Source organism: Zonotrichia albicollis, chromosome 8 (genome assembly GCF_047830755.1).
Source record: "Zonotrichia albicollis isolate bZonAlb1 chromosome 8, bZonAlb1.hap1, whole genome shotgun sequence".
NCBI lineage: Eukaryota > Metazoa > Chordata > Aves > Passeriformes > Passerellidae > Zonotrichia > Zonotrichia albicollis.
In genome coordinates this window covers 30,497,434-30,511,400 of record NC_133826.1, presented here as the reverse complement: position 1 = coordinate 30,511,400, position 13,967 = coordinate 30,497,434, and the positions used below count along the sequence as shown (strand labels likewise).

Here is a 13,967-nt window from a genome sequence, read left to right as displayed (position 1 = left end):
TAAAATTCTGAGAGATGTTGGAATAAGGGGTTAGTAAGGAGGGGTAGGATTTCTCATAGTTAATGTGGCTGTTTCTCTACTCTGGCCACCCTTACTTTCACAGGTAGTTGGAAAAAATGGGCCCTTCTGAGAGGTAGTTGCCCTCTGTCCCAAGAAGTCTGAAAAGTAGATTTCACACCTCAGCAATGCTTTGCTGCCCCTAATTAATTACAAAGGGTGTTCAGGCTGACTGCCTTGAGTGCAGGTGTCAGGGCTGGAGCCACCTGAGGCTGGGTGAGTTAGATCCTGGCTGCAGGTGTAGGTTGAGCAGCAGAGATCTCCTCCTGAGAGGGGAGAATCACCTCAGTGTTTCTAAGGGTTTGTGCTCTCTCTTAACCCACACCTTCTGCAGTCCCTCAAATCTGGGAGTACCCAAGATCTCCAGTGTCCTCCAGAAGCATTTCCTAGAGATTTTCCCTGTGGGTTCCTTATATCCCAGCTTTCAGTACCTTGTGCCTGACCTTCAGGAGTACCTGTCTGGTGAACTCCTGACTTTACTGCCTCACTCTGCATTTTACATGTACTCAGGGGCTGTCCTGCTGAAAGACAGCAAACAGAAGAGTTTTTATAAAATGCTGCCCCCACCTTTGTCTCCCCATGCTATTCTTTTGCTGTGTCCCCCAGAGCAGTGAGGACATTCTTTTCACTGCAGTTATTGTGAGTGTGTAACCAGGGTAATGCAATTATAGGCATAACTAGTAACACCACCTATAATTAAAATTGATGAACTGTCTCTATTATATGCCCCTTTTTCTTTCAGTTACTGAAACTTCAGTGGTTTAGACTGGAATTTTCCATGCTGGATGTCTGCCTCCAGCTGGATGCTTTTGGGTTCTTTTCCAGCTCTTTGAGAGAACAAGCTGGAAGGGGGAAAAAAGACATTGTGTCCACAGCTTTTTTTTTTTTTTCCCTAGTAGTCCATCAAGCACTTAATTGTGACTGTCTAGCTGGATGTGCTTTTGCTAGCCTCATAAAACCAACCGTGTGTGGCCAACTTGCAAGGCTCTGACAAGAGCTGCATGTACCTGAGAAACTCTGTGGAGGGTGGCAGCAAATTATTCCAGGGATTTAATGCTGTGCTGTCCCTGTGGAGAAGCCAGGCACAAACATCCAGGATAGCTGCAGTGATTGAGCAAGCCAGACCCGGCCTGTGAGTGGTTTTTCCCAGAGCTGGGGTGCTGGGGGAAAGGAAAGCTCCTTTCTGTGCTCTGTGTCTCTGCTCTTTGTGCTGTGGCAGTGCTGAGGAGAGCACAGCCTGACTGGAATACTGAGGAGAGCTCATTTGGGACAAGGGAGCAGAGCCAGCAGCAGGAGGGAGCAGCACAAAGGGAGGTACAGCTTTGCAGAGCAGCAGAGATGGTCTGCAGACAGGGCTGGATCTTGGAACTGACCCCAGCTCTTGGCTGCTGTCTGTCCACAGCCTGGGGAAGCAAAGGAAAGGAGGTTGTGTGTCCTGTGGTGGGGAGCCACTAGGAGGAGCGTGCAGGCTGCTGGAGCCGGGCAGAGCCTGCTCCTCCAGTGCCCCTGCTGGAAACGCACATTTCTACAAAGTTTAGGGGCTGTCCTAAAGCAGAGAGCCAGGAAGCTCAGTGATCAGAAGCTGGGAAGGGGAGCAGGGCATTTGAGTTGTGTGTGTTACTTGCAGGAGGAGATACCACCTTGTTTGTGTGCCCAGTGTGGCTTTCTGCTCTGTGACTGAGAGCTGTGCAGGCAGAGCAGCTGCTGTTTGTCCCCTGCTTGCCCATGGGATAAATCAGGTACTTGCTGAAAAAATTGTCCTGTATTTCTGCTGGTGGGCTCCAGTGGAGCAATCAGCAGGGTGAGGTTCCCCTCTGCTGCCCTTTCCAGTCCCTCTTGCTTCCCAGGTGCCTCTGAAGGATGTGCAGGAAAGCAGTAAAATCAGCAAGGAAGCATCAGTGACTACAGCTGCAGTTTTGGGGCTTTAGGGAATGTCACATAATGTTCAGAGGGTGCTGGAACTGAAGCACTCAGCACCTTTATGCGTTGCTGGAAATATGTGGAGATGTTTTAATTATCCTGCATTGAGGAGGGTGTAACAAGGGTGAAAAATCAGCAGCATGAGGTGGTCTTCCTGCACTGTCCTCTCCGATTGGCAGAGAGGGAGGTTCATCAGAAGGGGAGCTGAGTTAAATCAGAGGTTTGGAGGAGTCTTTCCACTGACAATGCAGGGATCCTGATTGGATGAGTGTGACTTCAGCCTTTGTGGGCATCCCATCACTGGAGGCTTGAGAAGAGTAAGACCAGTATCTCCAAAGTACTCAGAGTGTGTGAGAATATTCATCCTGGGGCATGTGTCAGCTTTGAGTGCCCGACTGTCACAACTTCAGGATCCTTCTCATGATAACCTTGCTGTAGATGTGAAGGTTTTTGTCTGCATTTCACTTCAGGCTAATATCTGAAGTGAATGTCACCAGTAATCAGTGGCTAGTTGTTGAATAATTTTTCCTCCAGTTGGGATGTGATTAGAACATCCGTACAAACAGTTACACTGAGTTGTCAAATTACTTTGATTTTTATAGCCCTTCTCTCAGCTAGCCTTTACTTTTTGTGGAAGTTTTACACTTCAGCAGCAAAGGTTTTTGTTTCATTATTATCTTAGTCTTTAGAGGAACATTTTAAGTTCTGTTGGGTTTGCAGTAGGTTTGCATCCCATCACTGGAGGCTTGAGGAGAGTAAGACCAATAGCTCCCAAAGTACTCAGAGTGTGTGAGAGTATTCATCCTGGGGCATGTGTCAGCTTTGAGTGCCCGACTGTCACAACTTTAGGATCCTTCTTGCTGTAGATTTGAAGGCTTTAACTTCAGGTTAATATTTGAAGTGAATGTCACCAATGTCACCAGTAATTAGTGGCTAGTTGTTTTTTCCTTCATCTGGGGTGTGATTAGAACATCCGTACAAACAGTTATACTGAGTTGTCAGATCACTTTGATTTTTATAGCCCTTGCCTCTCTCAGCTAGCCTTTACTTTTTGTGGAAGTTTTACACTTCAGCAGCAAAGTTTTTTTGTTTTATGATGATCTTTAGAGGAATATCTCAAGTTCTGTTGGGTTTGCAGTAGATTACTCATGCTCGGAAGGAAGACAACTCGCTGACTGTGGGGCTTTAAGAAGAGGTCTGTGTTAAAGCAACTGGAGGGACTGTGTGTAGCTCAGGAGGAAGGCTTGTAGGAGGGTTTCCATGCCTCTGCCAGGTTCCTGTATCCCCATCTCCCCTCTGCAGACGGCTGCACCCCGCTGATGCTGGCATCCCTGCGTGCGGGCGGCTCCGACATCAGCGAGGACGACGAGGACGGGGAGGACTCCTCAGCAAACATCATCACAGACCTGATCTACCAGGGGGCCAACCTGCAGGCTCAGACAGACCGCACGGGGGAGATGGCCCTGCACCTGGCAGCCCGCTACTCCCGGGCCGACGCTGCCAAGCGGCTCCTGGACGCCGGGGCCGATGCCAATGCCCGGGATAACATGGGACGCACCCCACTGCACGCGGCCGTGGCTGCTGACGCCCAGGGCGTCTTCCAGGTATGGCCCCTGGGAGCTCTGTGCTCATATGGGCCTGTCCAAGCTGTGCTCTGCTCACTCACGAGCCTTCCACAGTGTGGTGGTGAGGCAGAGCTGGTTTACATCCAGTTTCCTTGGGTATTCACAGCTTGAAGGGCTCGGCGGGCATAAATCATCTGGCGTGTATTTATTCAGTCTGTTTGCCCCTGTCTTTCTGGGTCCTTGCATTTCACTGCTCAGGTTGTTTTGTCATTGTAAAATTTCTCTTGAGATTCTGCCAAATCCTCAGTTTTGGTCTGTAGTGGTATTGAAAAAGGTCCATCTTGCCCTGTTGTCCAGATCCTGATCCGTAACAGAGTGACAGACCTGGATGCTCGGATGAACGATGGGACGACCCCGTTGATTCTGGCTGCACGTCTGGCTGTGGAAGGGATGGTGGCTGAGCTCATCAATTGCCAGGCTGATGTCAATGCTGTGGATGACCACGGTAATGGGAACACCATGTGCCAGGCTGGGCAAATATTTGCCGTGGTATGAGCAGGGAGGGGTGGGTTGTGCTCTCCCAAAGTGGGAGCTCTGCATGAATTCTGTAGCTAAATCACACACTGGGTTCTCCTGCAAAGTCCTCCAGTGGTTATAAACTGCAGGCTGCTGCTCAGTGGCTTGGTTAAATGACCCTGGAGGAGAAGCAAATATCTCCTTGGTTTGTTGCTGACATTGTTGTGTTTCCCTGCAGGTAAATCTGCTCTTCACTGGGCTGCTGCTGTCAACAATGTGGAAGCAACACTAGTACTGCTGAAAAATGGAGCCAACAGAGACATGCAGGATAACAAGGTACAGTGTGGCAGTGCTCAGCAAGCCTGTGCTTCCTATCTCAGAGCATCTCTTTGCTGTTGGTAGTGAGCTAAGTTCATATTTTCTGAAATGAGTGCTCAGTGCAGGTCTTCCAAACCCAGACTGTGACTGGAGCTCTCCCCAAGTGCTGGGTGTCTTACAGGGTTTCTGATGCGGGAGAGCAGTTCTCTTCCTTGTTTGGCCAGGTGCTGGGCATCAATGCTGTCCTGCTTTCCTTGCAGGGGAGGAATGCAAGACACAGTGCTGTGTGAGAGCAGCAGGTGAAATGCTGCTGGTGTCAAACAGCTGGATTCCAGTTAGCAGACAGAAAAATACCTGGTGGCACAGCAGCAATGCTGTCCTGTGACGTTTCCAGGGATCTCAGTGCAGGGTGGAGATGGGGGACAAGCTCCTCTGTTTGACAGGCTGCACTGTGCAGATGTTCTGTAGCTTCACTGTTAGTTTTTGCTGTGTCTTAGTCCTTGATTTATCTCCTCTGCCTAAAGCAGCTTTTTTGGATTATTATCACTCAGTGGATTTTAGAGGTAGCAACAAGTTCTAGTTCCTTACTGAGCTGTTTTAGCCTTTAGTACCTCTCCCTCATAGGAGGCAATAGGAGAAAGGCACCAGGTGCTTTCATGGTTCCTCCAAGGATCCAGGGCACAAGAGTGCCCTTCCTGGTGGGAAGTTCAGCCTGTGCTCCACTGCTGTGTATGAAATTATCTGTCATCTGCCTTTTTCAGTGGGTGGCTCTTGGAGGCTGTTGACATGGCGCTGCATTATGCAGTTCTTGCCAGTCTGCCACACCGCAAGGGACTATGAGGTGTCAGTCAGTCCCCCCACACTGGAGCTGCTAAAATATTTACTCTGTGTTTCCAGGAGGAGACTCCACTCTTCCTTGCTGCTCGTGAAGGCAGCTTTGAAGCAGCAAAAATCCTGCTGGACCATTTTGCCAACCGAGACATCACAGACCACATGGACCGGCTGCCACGGGACGTGGCCCAGGACCGCATGCACCACGACATCGTGCAGCTCCTCAACGAGTATAACGTGGCCCACAGCCCTGCCGGGCACCCCGGGGCCATGCTGAACTCTGCCCTCTCCCCTGTCATCTGTGGCCCCAACAGGTCCTTCCTCAACCTGAAACACGCGTCACTAAGCAAGAAGTCGCGAAAGCCGAATGCCAAAGGCATGCCCACCAGCCTCACCAAAGATGCAAAGAGGAGGAGGAAGAAGTCCCTCAGTGAGGGCAAAGGGCAGTTCTCAGAGAGCTCCGTGACCCTGTCACCAGTGGATTCCCTGGAGTCTCCCCACGCTTTTGCATCTGAACCAACCTCCTCTCCCGTGATGCCGTCGCCGGGGGTGCTGCACTCGTCGCCCAGCTCGCTGCTGACGGCTCCGTCGGTGCAGGCCGCGCACACCATGTCCTTCTCCAACCTGCACGAGATGCAGCCCCTGGGCCGCGGCTCCGGCACGGTGCTGCCCTCCGTCAGCCAGCTGCTGTCTCAGCACAGAACCACCCCTCCCAACAGCGGGCTGGGCAGGCTGCGGCCAGGCAACGTCTCCAGCGAGTGGATGAACCGCATGGAGGTGAACGAGTCCCAGTACAACGAGATGTTCGGCATGGTGCCCCAGGTGATGCATTCCCACCCCAGCGTTCCTCAGCAGAGCGGCTTGGTTCAAGCGGACGCCAAGCACCTGGGGGTGTCCAGGGAGTCTCTGCCCCCCATCATGACTTTCCAGCTGGTTCCCAAGGGCAGCATAAACCAGCAAGCACTGCCGCAGCAGGCCCAGTCCAACTGTGCTCAGAACATGGCTGGCCCTCTTAGCTCCATGTACCAGATCCCAGATCTAGCCCAGCTGCCCAGCGCCTCATTCTCCATGGCTGCCATCCCTCAGCAGGACGGGCAGGTGGCTCAGACGGTCCTCCCGGCCTACCACCAGTTCCAGAGCTCGATGGGGAAGTACCCCACGCCTCCCTCCCAGCACAGCTGCTACTCCTCGGCCACAGAACGGACTCCTAGCCACAACCGGCACTTACAAGGGGAGCACCCGTACCTGACTCCGTCGCCCGAATCTCCGGACCAGTGGTCGAGCTCTTCCCCCCACTCTGCCTCCGACTGGTCTGACGTGGCCACCAGTCCCAGCAACAACCAGCGCGGGCCAGCGGCCGCCCACATGCCCGAGCAGCAGCGGAACAACATGCAGGTGTACGCCTGAACTAAAGCGGACTCCAGAACTCATGAAGGTCTTCCAGGATGGAAATGAAGAACCATTTTAGTATCCAAGAGTCTTAATGAGCCCAGGATGTTCTTTCGTTGGAGGGACTGTGGTCGCTGTAGACTTGTATGCTTTCATGCTAAATGGAGAACTGTAGAAGCTGGTGATGGAGAAGACCAGCTGGGTCACTTCTGACCAACTGGACGTGACTGCTGTCTGCACTGGATTCTCCAGTCTGCTTTTAAACACGTTCCACCGTTGCTTTGGGGAGACAGCTCTTCAGCTTAATACATCTTGCGGTCATTTCTCCAGAAATTTAGCCAAAACCAGCTTTGTATCCTTATTTTGTTACTCCTCCTGTTACCCACATAACCTCTCTCTGAAGCACCTTCTACTAGTTCTCCTCGAGTTCAAGTTGCCTTGTCTTGACACAGCTCAGAGCTGCACCCACATTCCTAGCCCTGCTCCTTCCCTCGTCCACTCTTGCTCAGCAAGCGAGCTGGACCTCCCAAAACACCTGCAGGTCAAGTGACACCTCCTGTCACACAGCTTCACCCCTTCCTCTTCAGGAGTCCTTGCCTTGTAGAGACCCACTAACACCCCTTAGCGTTCTCACTGCCTGCTCCCCAGGTATTATGAGATTATATATACATATAGTCTTTTTAGGTTGTTTGTTTTGTTATTTTCCCTCCCAAAAACGCTGGTCTGACCTGGTCTTCCCACCACAGTGGCCTGTGGGCCCATCTCTTCTCCAAGACACCCCTGACCATTTTGACACACTACCCTCCCCGTGCCCCCATCCTGCCAGGAGTGTCCATGACTGCCTCTGTGGGCTCCCATGCCAGAAGAGATGCACTGCAACCGATACAGGCCTTTTGGGATGAGCACAAGTGTTTCAAAAACTGGTAACACAAGCTCCCGGCGTTCTTGCACAGTAGTCCCCTCCCCTCCATCCAAGGGTGGCTGTGTGTCCTGTCCTCCAGATACCATATGCTGCCTCTTTATGGTGTTATCAACAAGTGCCAAACATGTGGTTACATGTTTGCGGTGTGTGTCCTTCTGCGTCAGGAATGACATCCAGCCCTGTGAGAAGTGTCCCGGGGCCACAGCCGCCTGTCCTCCCCTCGCAGCGCATGGAGGCCGCAGCACTGACTGCCCCGCAGGCCTCCGGCAGCTGGGCTGTGGCAGCAGACCAAATAGCTCAGAAACCATTGCCTGTGCAGCTTGGTGCTCAGCTCTGGGGCTGTCCTGTGCCCTCAGCTCCAGCCTGAGCAGAGATCTCCCAGCCCAGGTGGCCTCTGTGGGACAGTAGGGCCGCTCATGGTGTGGCCGCCTCCACGGTTTGGGGCTGTGGCAGCCAGCTGGCACTGACCTTGGCACACAGCCGCCCCTTCTGCTTTGTCCACAAGAGCAGCGCTTCTCCGAAGGGCTCCAGACCAGCTAGCAGCCGAAGTGAACATTGTGGGGATGGTTTGCTCCTACCTCTTCAGGGGAGTGCTGCAGACACGTCTTCCAAAGAGCTCGGGGCGCCGGCTGCTGCCAAAGGACTGAGGGCCGCTCCCCTGCGAGCCGCCATCCAACACCCTACCGTGTACAGTATTGTCTCTGCTCTTCCCTCCGCTCTAATCAAGTATCAAAGTTGCTTTGCTTTTCTTGTTTTGGTTTGTTTTCCAATTCCACCTAATGGTACATGAAGGCAGGGCCTCAGGGGGAGCTGGTTCCCGGGGCCGTCGCTTTGGGCTGTACTTTTTAGTTTTTAGTTTTTAGCTCTGTGTGTGGAGCTGCCGCTTTTCCTGGCTCACACAGCATTCCCAGCACGCTGGCTGCAGCGGGGCAGCTGACTCAGACCTCCAGGGGTCTTCCAGGTACACTTTTCACTGCAAATAATGAAGTGTTGCTACAACCATGCTAAAGAAACAAAGGGCTTTTGCTCGTTAGCTCCAAATAACCAAGTGCCTTTTTATATATGTGGCTACCTTTTACAAGATGAGTGCTTTCTGTGGAATGAAGCCGGTTCCGTGCCTGGCTGTTAATATGATGGCCCTCTGCCTTTCTTCTCTATTTTTTTTTAACTACTTGTAAAGATAATATCTCCTTAAGGTGGTATTTTATCTCGTAAGTTGTAGAGTAACCATTCACACAGCAGCATTTTCCTATATTAATAATGGAAAATATTTGCTTATTTTTACATTTTTTATAAAAGTCTTTTATGAAAATAGTTGCTGCCAAATGTATAAGCAATTTTTATCCCCAGAATAAAAAGTATGTGCCCAGTGTCTGTGTGTGATGCTGTTTTCATGTTGTTTTCCTGGCTACTGTGGCACAGCCGCTGGCTTATAAATGAGTCAGGAGTGCTCTGTCTCAGCACCACGTGAACCCCGCCACGTAGCTCCACCCAGGGGAGCTGGAAGCAGCCTGGAGTGGGTGTAGCAGGTGGATTTTGGGTCTCTTGGTTAGCTGGGAAGGGGGCAGTAAGCAGCAGCCAAGCAGCTGGGCATACTGGGAAGGATGGGGAAGGACTGGGATGGGTCCTTTCCTGGGCACTTTGGGTGAGAGCTCTCGCTTGCCTGTGGGAGCCAGGGAAGGCTTTTAGGAAGGTGCTGAGCGAGTGTGGGCCAGGCAGTGGGGCTGTGGATTCACTCACTCTCTCAGGTCCTGCTTGCTGCCCTTGGCTCTTTCCTGTCCTTCCAGTAGGGAAGAGGATCCACATCACTGGAGCTGGGGCTGCCTCCCTGGCTTTGTCTCAGCAGCTGATGCATGGAATCCTTAAGGCTGGAACTGGAACAGACCCCTAAAATCATTGAGTCCAACCTTTAACATGGCACTGCTGTGTTCACCCCTTAACCATGTCCCCAACACATTCCAGGGATGGTGATTCCATCTCTTTTTGGGCAGCCTGATCCAATGCCTGACTGCACTTTCATTGACAAAATTTGCCCTCATATCCTGTCTAAACCTCCCGTGGTGCAACCTGAAGCATTTCCTCTCATTCTATTGCTTCTTACCTGGGAGAAGAGACCAACCCCCACCTGTCTACTGTCTCCTCTCAGGTTGTTGTAGAGAGTGATAAGGTCCCCCCTGAGCTTCCATTTCTCCAGACCAAGAGCATGAAGATGTGTGATTCTCCAGCCCCTGAAACAGGGAATCACCCCTCCTCTGTGCTGGTCTCAGGCTGGGAGAGTTTGACTTGAGCAATCAGAAAACAAGCAGTCAAAAGCTGCCGAGCTGTGTTTGCAGCACAGAGGTGCCACTGAAGCCTTGGGCTCCCCTGGTGCTCACCTGGCTCTTCCCCAGCTCTTGCTGTGGGCTCAGATGGAGCCAGTGGCTGAGTTACGGTGCTGAGCTGGGGTAAAGTTGCTGGGGGCATTTTAAGGGTTTAATATTCAAACAGTGCAGCTCCTTTATCTCCTGGTAGAGCCAGCTGGGCGAGTCCAAACCTCCGGGAGGCATTCATCCACCTTCTCCCACAGCTTGCACTTCTGTGCCAAAGTTTAGCGAGCTCTGCTGAGCCCCCGGCACAGCAGCATCGAGCTCCCTGCTGCTCAGGCTGAGACTTGAAGCTGTCTCGGGGCTGCTCCTGCCTCCTCCCCAGCCCAGCGTGGCCAGGGGCTTGTGGAAACTTGCTGTGCTGCATCCACACTGAACCATCCAGGCAGGGAGCTGCCACGTCCCTTATCTAACTGAGGAGCAGTGCAGGAGCCTGAGGCTCCTTGGGGGAGATTTTTCACTGTTTTTCTATCAATCAAGGGTGGAGTTCTGTTTTCTGGGGAGTTGCTGTGTTTGCAGGGTTTTGCCATTGATCAGAGCAGCTGATGTGTGGCAGGTTGTTTCTTTCAGAAGTGATAGCAGGCAGCAGCTGTGTTTGGACATGAGAAGGTCTCACCCCAGAGGATGCCTGGCAAGCAGCAGCAGCTCTATCCCACTGTGTGGGTGAAGGAGAGGGGCCTGATCCCCCTCCCTTCCCGGGGCAGGAGCCAGACCTGCCCCTGCACGCCGGCAGAGCAGCTCCCTGTGGGTGTAGCAGCGTTCACTGCCTGCGTGTTCCAGCAAATGCTGCTGCAGAGGAGAGCCCGTGGCAGGTCCCTGGGCCGTGCAAGGCTTGGGCCTGACACAAAGATTTCCATGTGGGGGAAGCAGGGCTAACCTGGGTCTGGATCCTCTGCAGGCCACACTAATGCTGGTGAGCACTAGGGCTGCTCCCCTCCTTCCCACCAGCCTCCACCAAGGGTTTTGGGGAGGGAGAGGGCATTGGCCAGAGCTGGAGGAAGCAGGATGATCTTTCAAAGCTGCTCTGGTCCATCGGGAGCCAGCAAAGTGACTGCAGAGCAGCAGGAACGTGGAGAGCTCCACAGGTGCAGAGAACACCCCGGGGCGAGGAGCAAGGACTGTGGCAGGGAAGGCTGTGCCAGCCCTTGCCGCAGGGCTCCAGCTGCTGGGCCCGGAGCTCATCCCTGTGCTCCATGCCTGCATGTTGGGGCTGCAGGGAGCTGCTGGGGCAGGGGGCTCTGCTGGGGGAGCTGCCCCTTCCCCCCGGAGGGACACAGTGACGAGGGCTTGCGTCACGGCCGGGCCCGAGGGCTGGGCATCCTCGCCGCTATCTGATGGCACCGCCAGCCCCCGGCTGCAGGCTGTTCCCACATCCCGGCCTCCCATCCTGCTCGCAAACATCCCCCGGCAGTTCAAACAAGGGCGGTGTGTGGGTGACGCATGGCACAGCCGGGCAGGGCTCGGCCCGGCTGGGTGCCATCCCCTGGTTGGGGACAGGGGCAGTGCCAGGTGTCGGAGCCACGGCAGGGTCCCGCTGGTGGCAGGGATGCCCTGGCCGGGATCGGGGCTCACCCCCGGCAGCCCTCGGGCGATGCAGGGCTGGCGCAGCGGGCATCCCTGCCAGGTGCCAGGCTGCTCGGGGCTGGAAGATTGTATCTGTATCGCGGGAGCAATTAATGATGATTGCAGGGGATTTATTTACCAACTAGGACAGGTTCTTCCTGTCTGTTTCTGGAGATATGTGAAATGCAAACAGGTTGGAGATCTGGGCAATTTTCCAGCAAAGTGGGGGGAATGGAGGGGGGTCAGCAGTAAGATTTTTATGGTGAGAATCACCTGAGTAGGGCAAACAGATGCTGGTGAGCACCAGGCTATAAAGGGCAGCTCCTCTCCTCTCCCGTCCCGGTGACTCGCCACAAGCCGCTATTCCTCACCATCTCCGGACGACAGGTGAGGAAGAGGAGCCTCGCAAGGCAGCTGGGACCTCGGGATGCTCAGAGCCGGCTCACGGGCAAACAGGAGCTGGTGCCTCTCCCTGGCTGCTCCCGCGGGAGCCGAGCTCTGCCCTCGCTGCATGGGCCAGGCTGTGATGCTGCATTTTTCAGCCCTGCGTTGACTTTTGTCGCTGCTTCTTTGAGGGGAAGACAAGCTGAATCTGCAAATCGGCCCCGGTGCCCCGGGATTAGCCCAGATAAAGGGGAGCTGCGCTGATGTGGCCGATTTGCCTCCCCAGCCCGGGCAGCGCTGCGAGCTCAGGGCGTGCAAACGCCGCCGTGCTCGCAGCGCCTGCAGCCCCCCCTGTGCCGCTGCCTGCTCGGGGTCCCGTGTCTGCCACAGCGCCCTCCCCTTGTCCCCACAGCGCGGTTTGGCTCTCCTGGGTGTCTCCTGCCGATTCTGGAGCTGCCGGGACAATCCGCTGCCAGAGTGGGCTGGGGACTCCCGGCCATGCCTGGGGTGCAGAAATGGGGCAGTGCCCTGCGCCGGGGGGCACACAGGGAGCCACAGCCTGCCATCCCCTCCGGGCGGCTCAGAGGGGCCAGGCGGGCGGGTTTGCGCTCTCTGAGCACAGGTAGCGTCCTCTGTCCCCGAAGGACCCTGTGTGGTGACCCTGTCGAGCCTTTACAGGGAGCACGGAGGATGGCGGCTGCGGCCAGACTCGCCTTGCTGCTGCTGGGCTGCGCGGGGCTCCTGCGGCCGCTCGGTGAGTGCCGGGGCTCGGGGGGCAGCGGGGAGCCCCGCTCCTCTCCAGGCCGGCTGTGCTCATCCCGCTCTCCCCAAACAGACGGCCGGTACATCGGCTACTGCCCCGACGGCTGGTCCTACTTCTACCTCAGCTGCTTCAAATACTTCTCCGAGCCCCTGAGCTGGGACGAGGCTGAGGTGAGTCCGGCGGGGTACACAGGGGAACAGGGACCCCCCGTGTCCCCGAGGCGCCCCGGCACTGACACCTCTCCCTGCAGAGGCGGTGCCAGGACGTGCAGAAAGGCGCCCACCTGGCGTGGGTGGAGAACGCCCACGAGGCAGCCACGCTGCGCAGAACCATCTCCTACCACCAGCGTGCGCAGCCCGTCTGGATCGGGCTGCAAAAGAGCAGAGAGGTGAGGTGCGGGCGGCAGGGCTGATGGGGGGCTGGGGGACGGCAGAGCCGTGCCCCTGAACCTCCCTCGCCCCCTGCTCAGAGCCAGGCCTGGCAGTGGACAAATGGGGAAGACTACAGTACCACCGGCGAGGTGCCTGGGAACGGTGCCCGCGGGGGGAGCTGCGCCGCGCTGACCCATGACAGCGGTGAGTGGGGGTCCCCGCAGCCACCCCAGCGCCCGGGCAGGGCTGCTCTGCCCGTCCCATCCCCTGCAGCGGGGCTGCAGCGGGGGCAGCGGCTGCCCGTCGCCATGGCTCTCGCCATCCCGCTGCATGTTCCTCCCTCAGACTTCTCCGTGTGGTCCAGCGCCGACTGCTCCCAGAAGCATCACTACATCTGCAAGTTCTACCCCTTGCGATGAGCGCAGCCCAGGACCCCGCGCCGGCGGCGCTCCTCCCGTGCCACCCCCGTGTCTCCCCCTAAAACTCCTATAAATACATATAGGAAAAAAAAAGAAAAAAAAGAAGCATGCAAGTGCTGTGTGAGCCTGGTGCTGGTGCTGGTCCTAGGCTGCTCCGTGAGAGACAGACGGGCTCTGCCCCGGCTCCCCGAGCTCCCCGGGCTTCCAGAGGCTTGTGCGGGCAGAGCTGCTCCGGGATGAGCCCCCAGGAGCTGCGGGGCCGTCGCTCTCCTGGCTGAGCACTCGGGTTTGCTCGTACCAGCCCTCGGTACCACCGCGGGCGTCCCTGGGGAGCAGCTGGGGGCACAGGAGTGTCCCCAGAGTGCAGACACAGAGACCTGGGACACAGACATGGATGGGGACTGGAGCTGTGGTGGCTGTGCAAGCATGGTGGTTCCCCAGGTGCAGAGAGCTCCACAGGGCTCCGGGGCCTGCACCACGGCCCCATGGCCATGTTGACAGCAGCACCGGGACCAAAGGTCCCTTTTGTGCCACTGTTATCTTGCCACGGGTTTCACGTGGCTGTTTGCTCTGCTGCTTTGAAGAT

General features: G+C 55.5%; 2 protein-coding genes across 3 annotated transcripts in view; both read left to right on the top strand.

The window, feature by feature from the left end:
* Nucleotides 1-8,890, top strand: part of NOTCH2 (notch receptor 2) — a 94,993-nt gene extending 86,103 nt beyond the window's left edge. Inside the window, exons 30-33 of the mRNA XM_005493591.4 lie at nucleotides 3,280-3,581; nucleotides 3,900-4,047; nucleotides 4,297-4,394; nucleotides 5,274-8,890. Of these exons, the coding sequence (XP_005493648.1) occupies nucleotides 3,280-3,581; nucleotides 3,900-4,047; nucleotides 4,297-4,394; nucleotides 5,274-6,614 (1,889 nt within the window). The 3' untranslated portion in view covers nucleotides 6,615-8,890. The remainder of the gene's footprint in view (nucleotides 1-3,279; nucleotides 3,582-3,899; nucleotides 4,048-4,296; nucleotides 4,395-5,273) is intronic.
* A 2,890-nt stretch (nucleotides 8,891-11,780) lies between these two features.
* Nucleotides 11,781-13,471, top strand: REG4 (regenerating family member 4). 2 transcript variants are annotated; one of them, XM_074546487.1, is made up of 6 exons: nucleotides 11,781-11,831; nucleotides 12,507-12,582; nucleotides 12,664-12,761; nucleotides 12,842-12,979; nucleotides 13,061-13,166; nucleotides 13,308-13,471. In XM_074546487.1, the coding sequence occupies exons 2-6, from the start codon at nucleotides 12,519-12,521 to the stop codon at nucleotides 13,379-13,381; spliced, it is 480 nt and encodes a 159-aa protein (XP_074402588.1). In that variant the 5' UTR covers nucleotides 11,781-11,831; nucleotides 12,507-12,518; the 3' UTR covers nucleotides 13,382-13,471. The 2 variants fall into 2 exon arrangements, with proteins under 2 accessions (XP_074402588.1, XP_074402587.1); XM_074546486.1 differs by lacking the exon at nucleotides 11,781-11,831 and having other exon boundaries at nucleotides 12,229-12,582.
* Nucleotides 13,472-13,967: the final 496 nt, after the last annotated feature.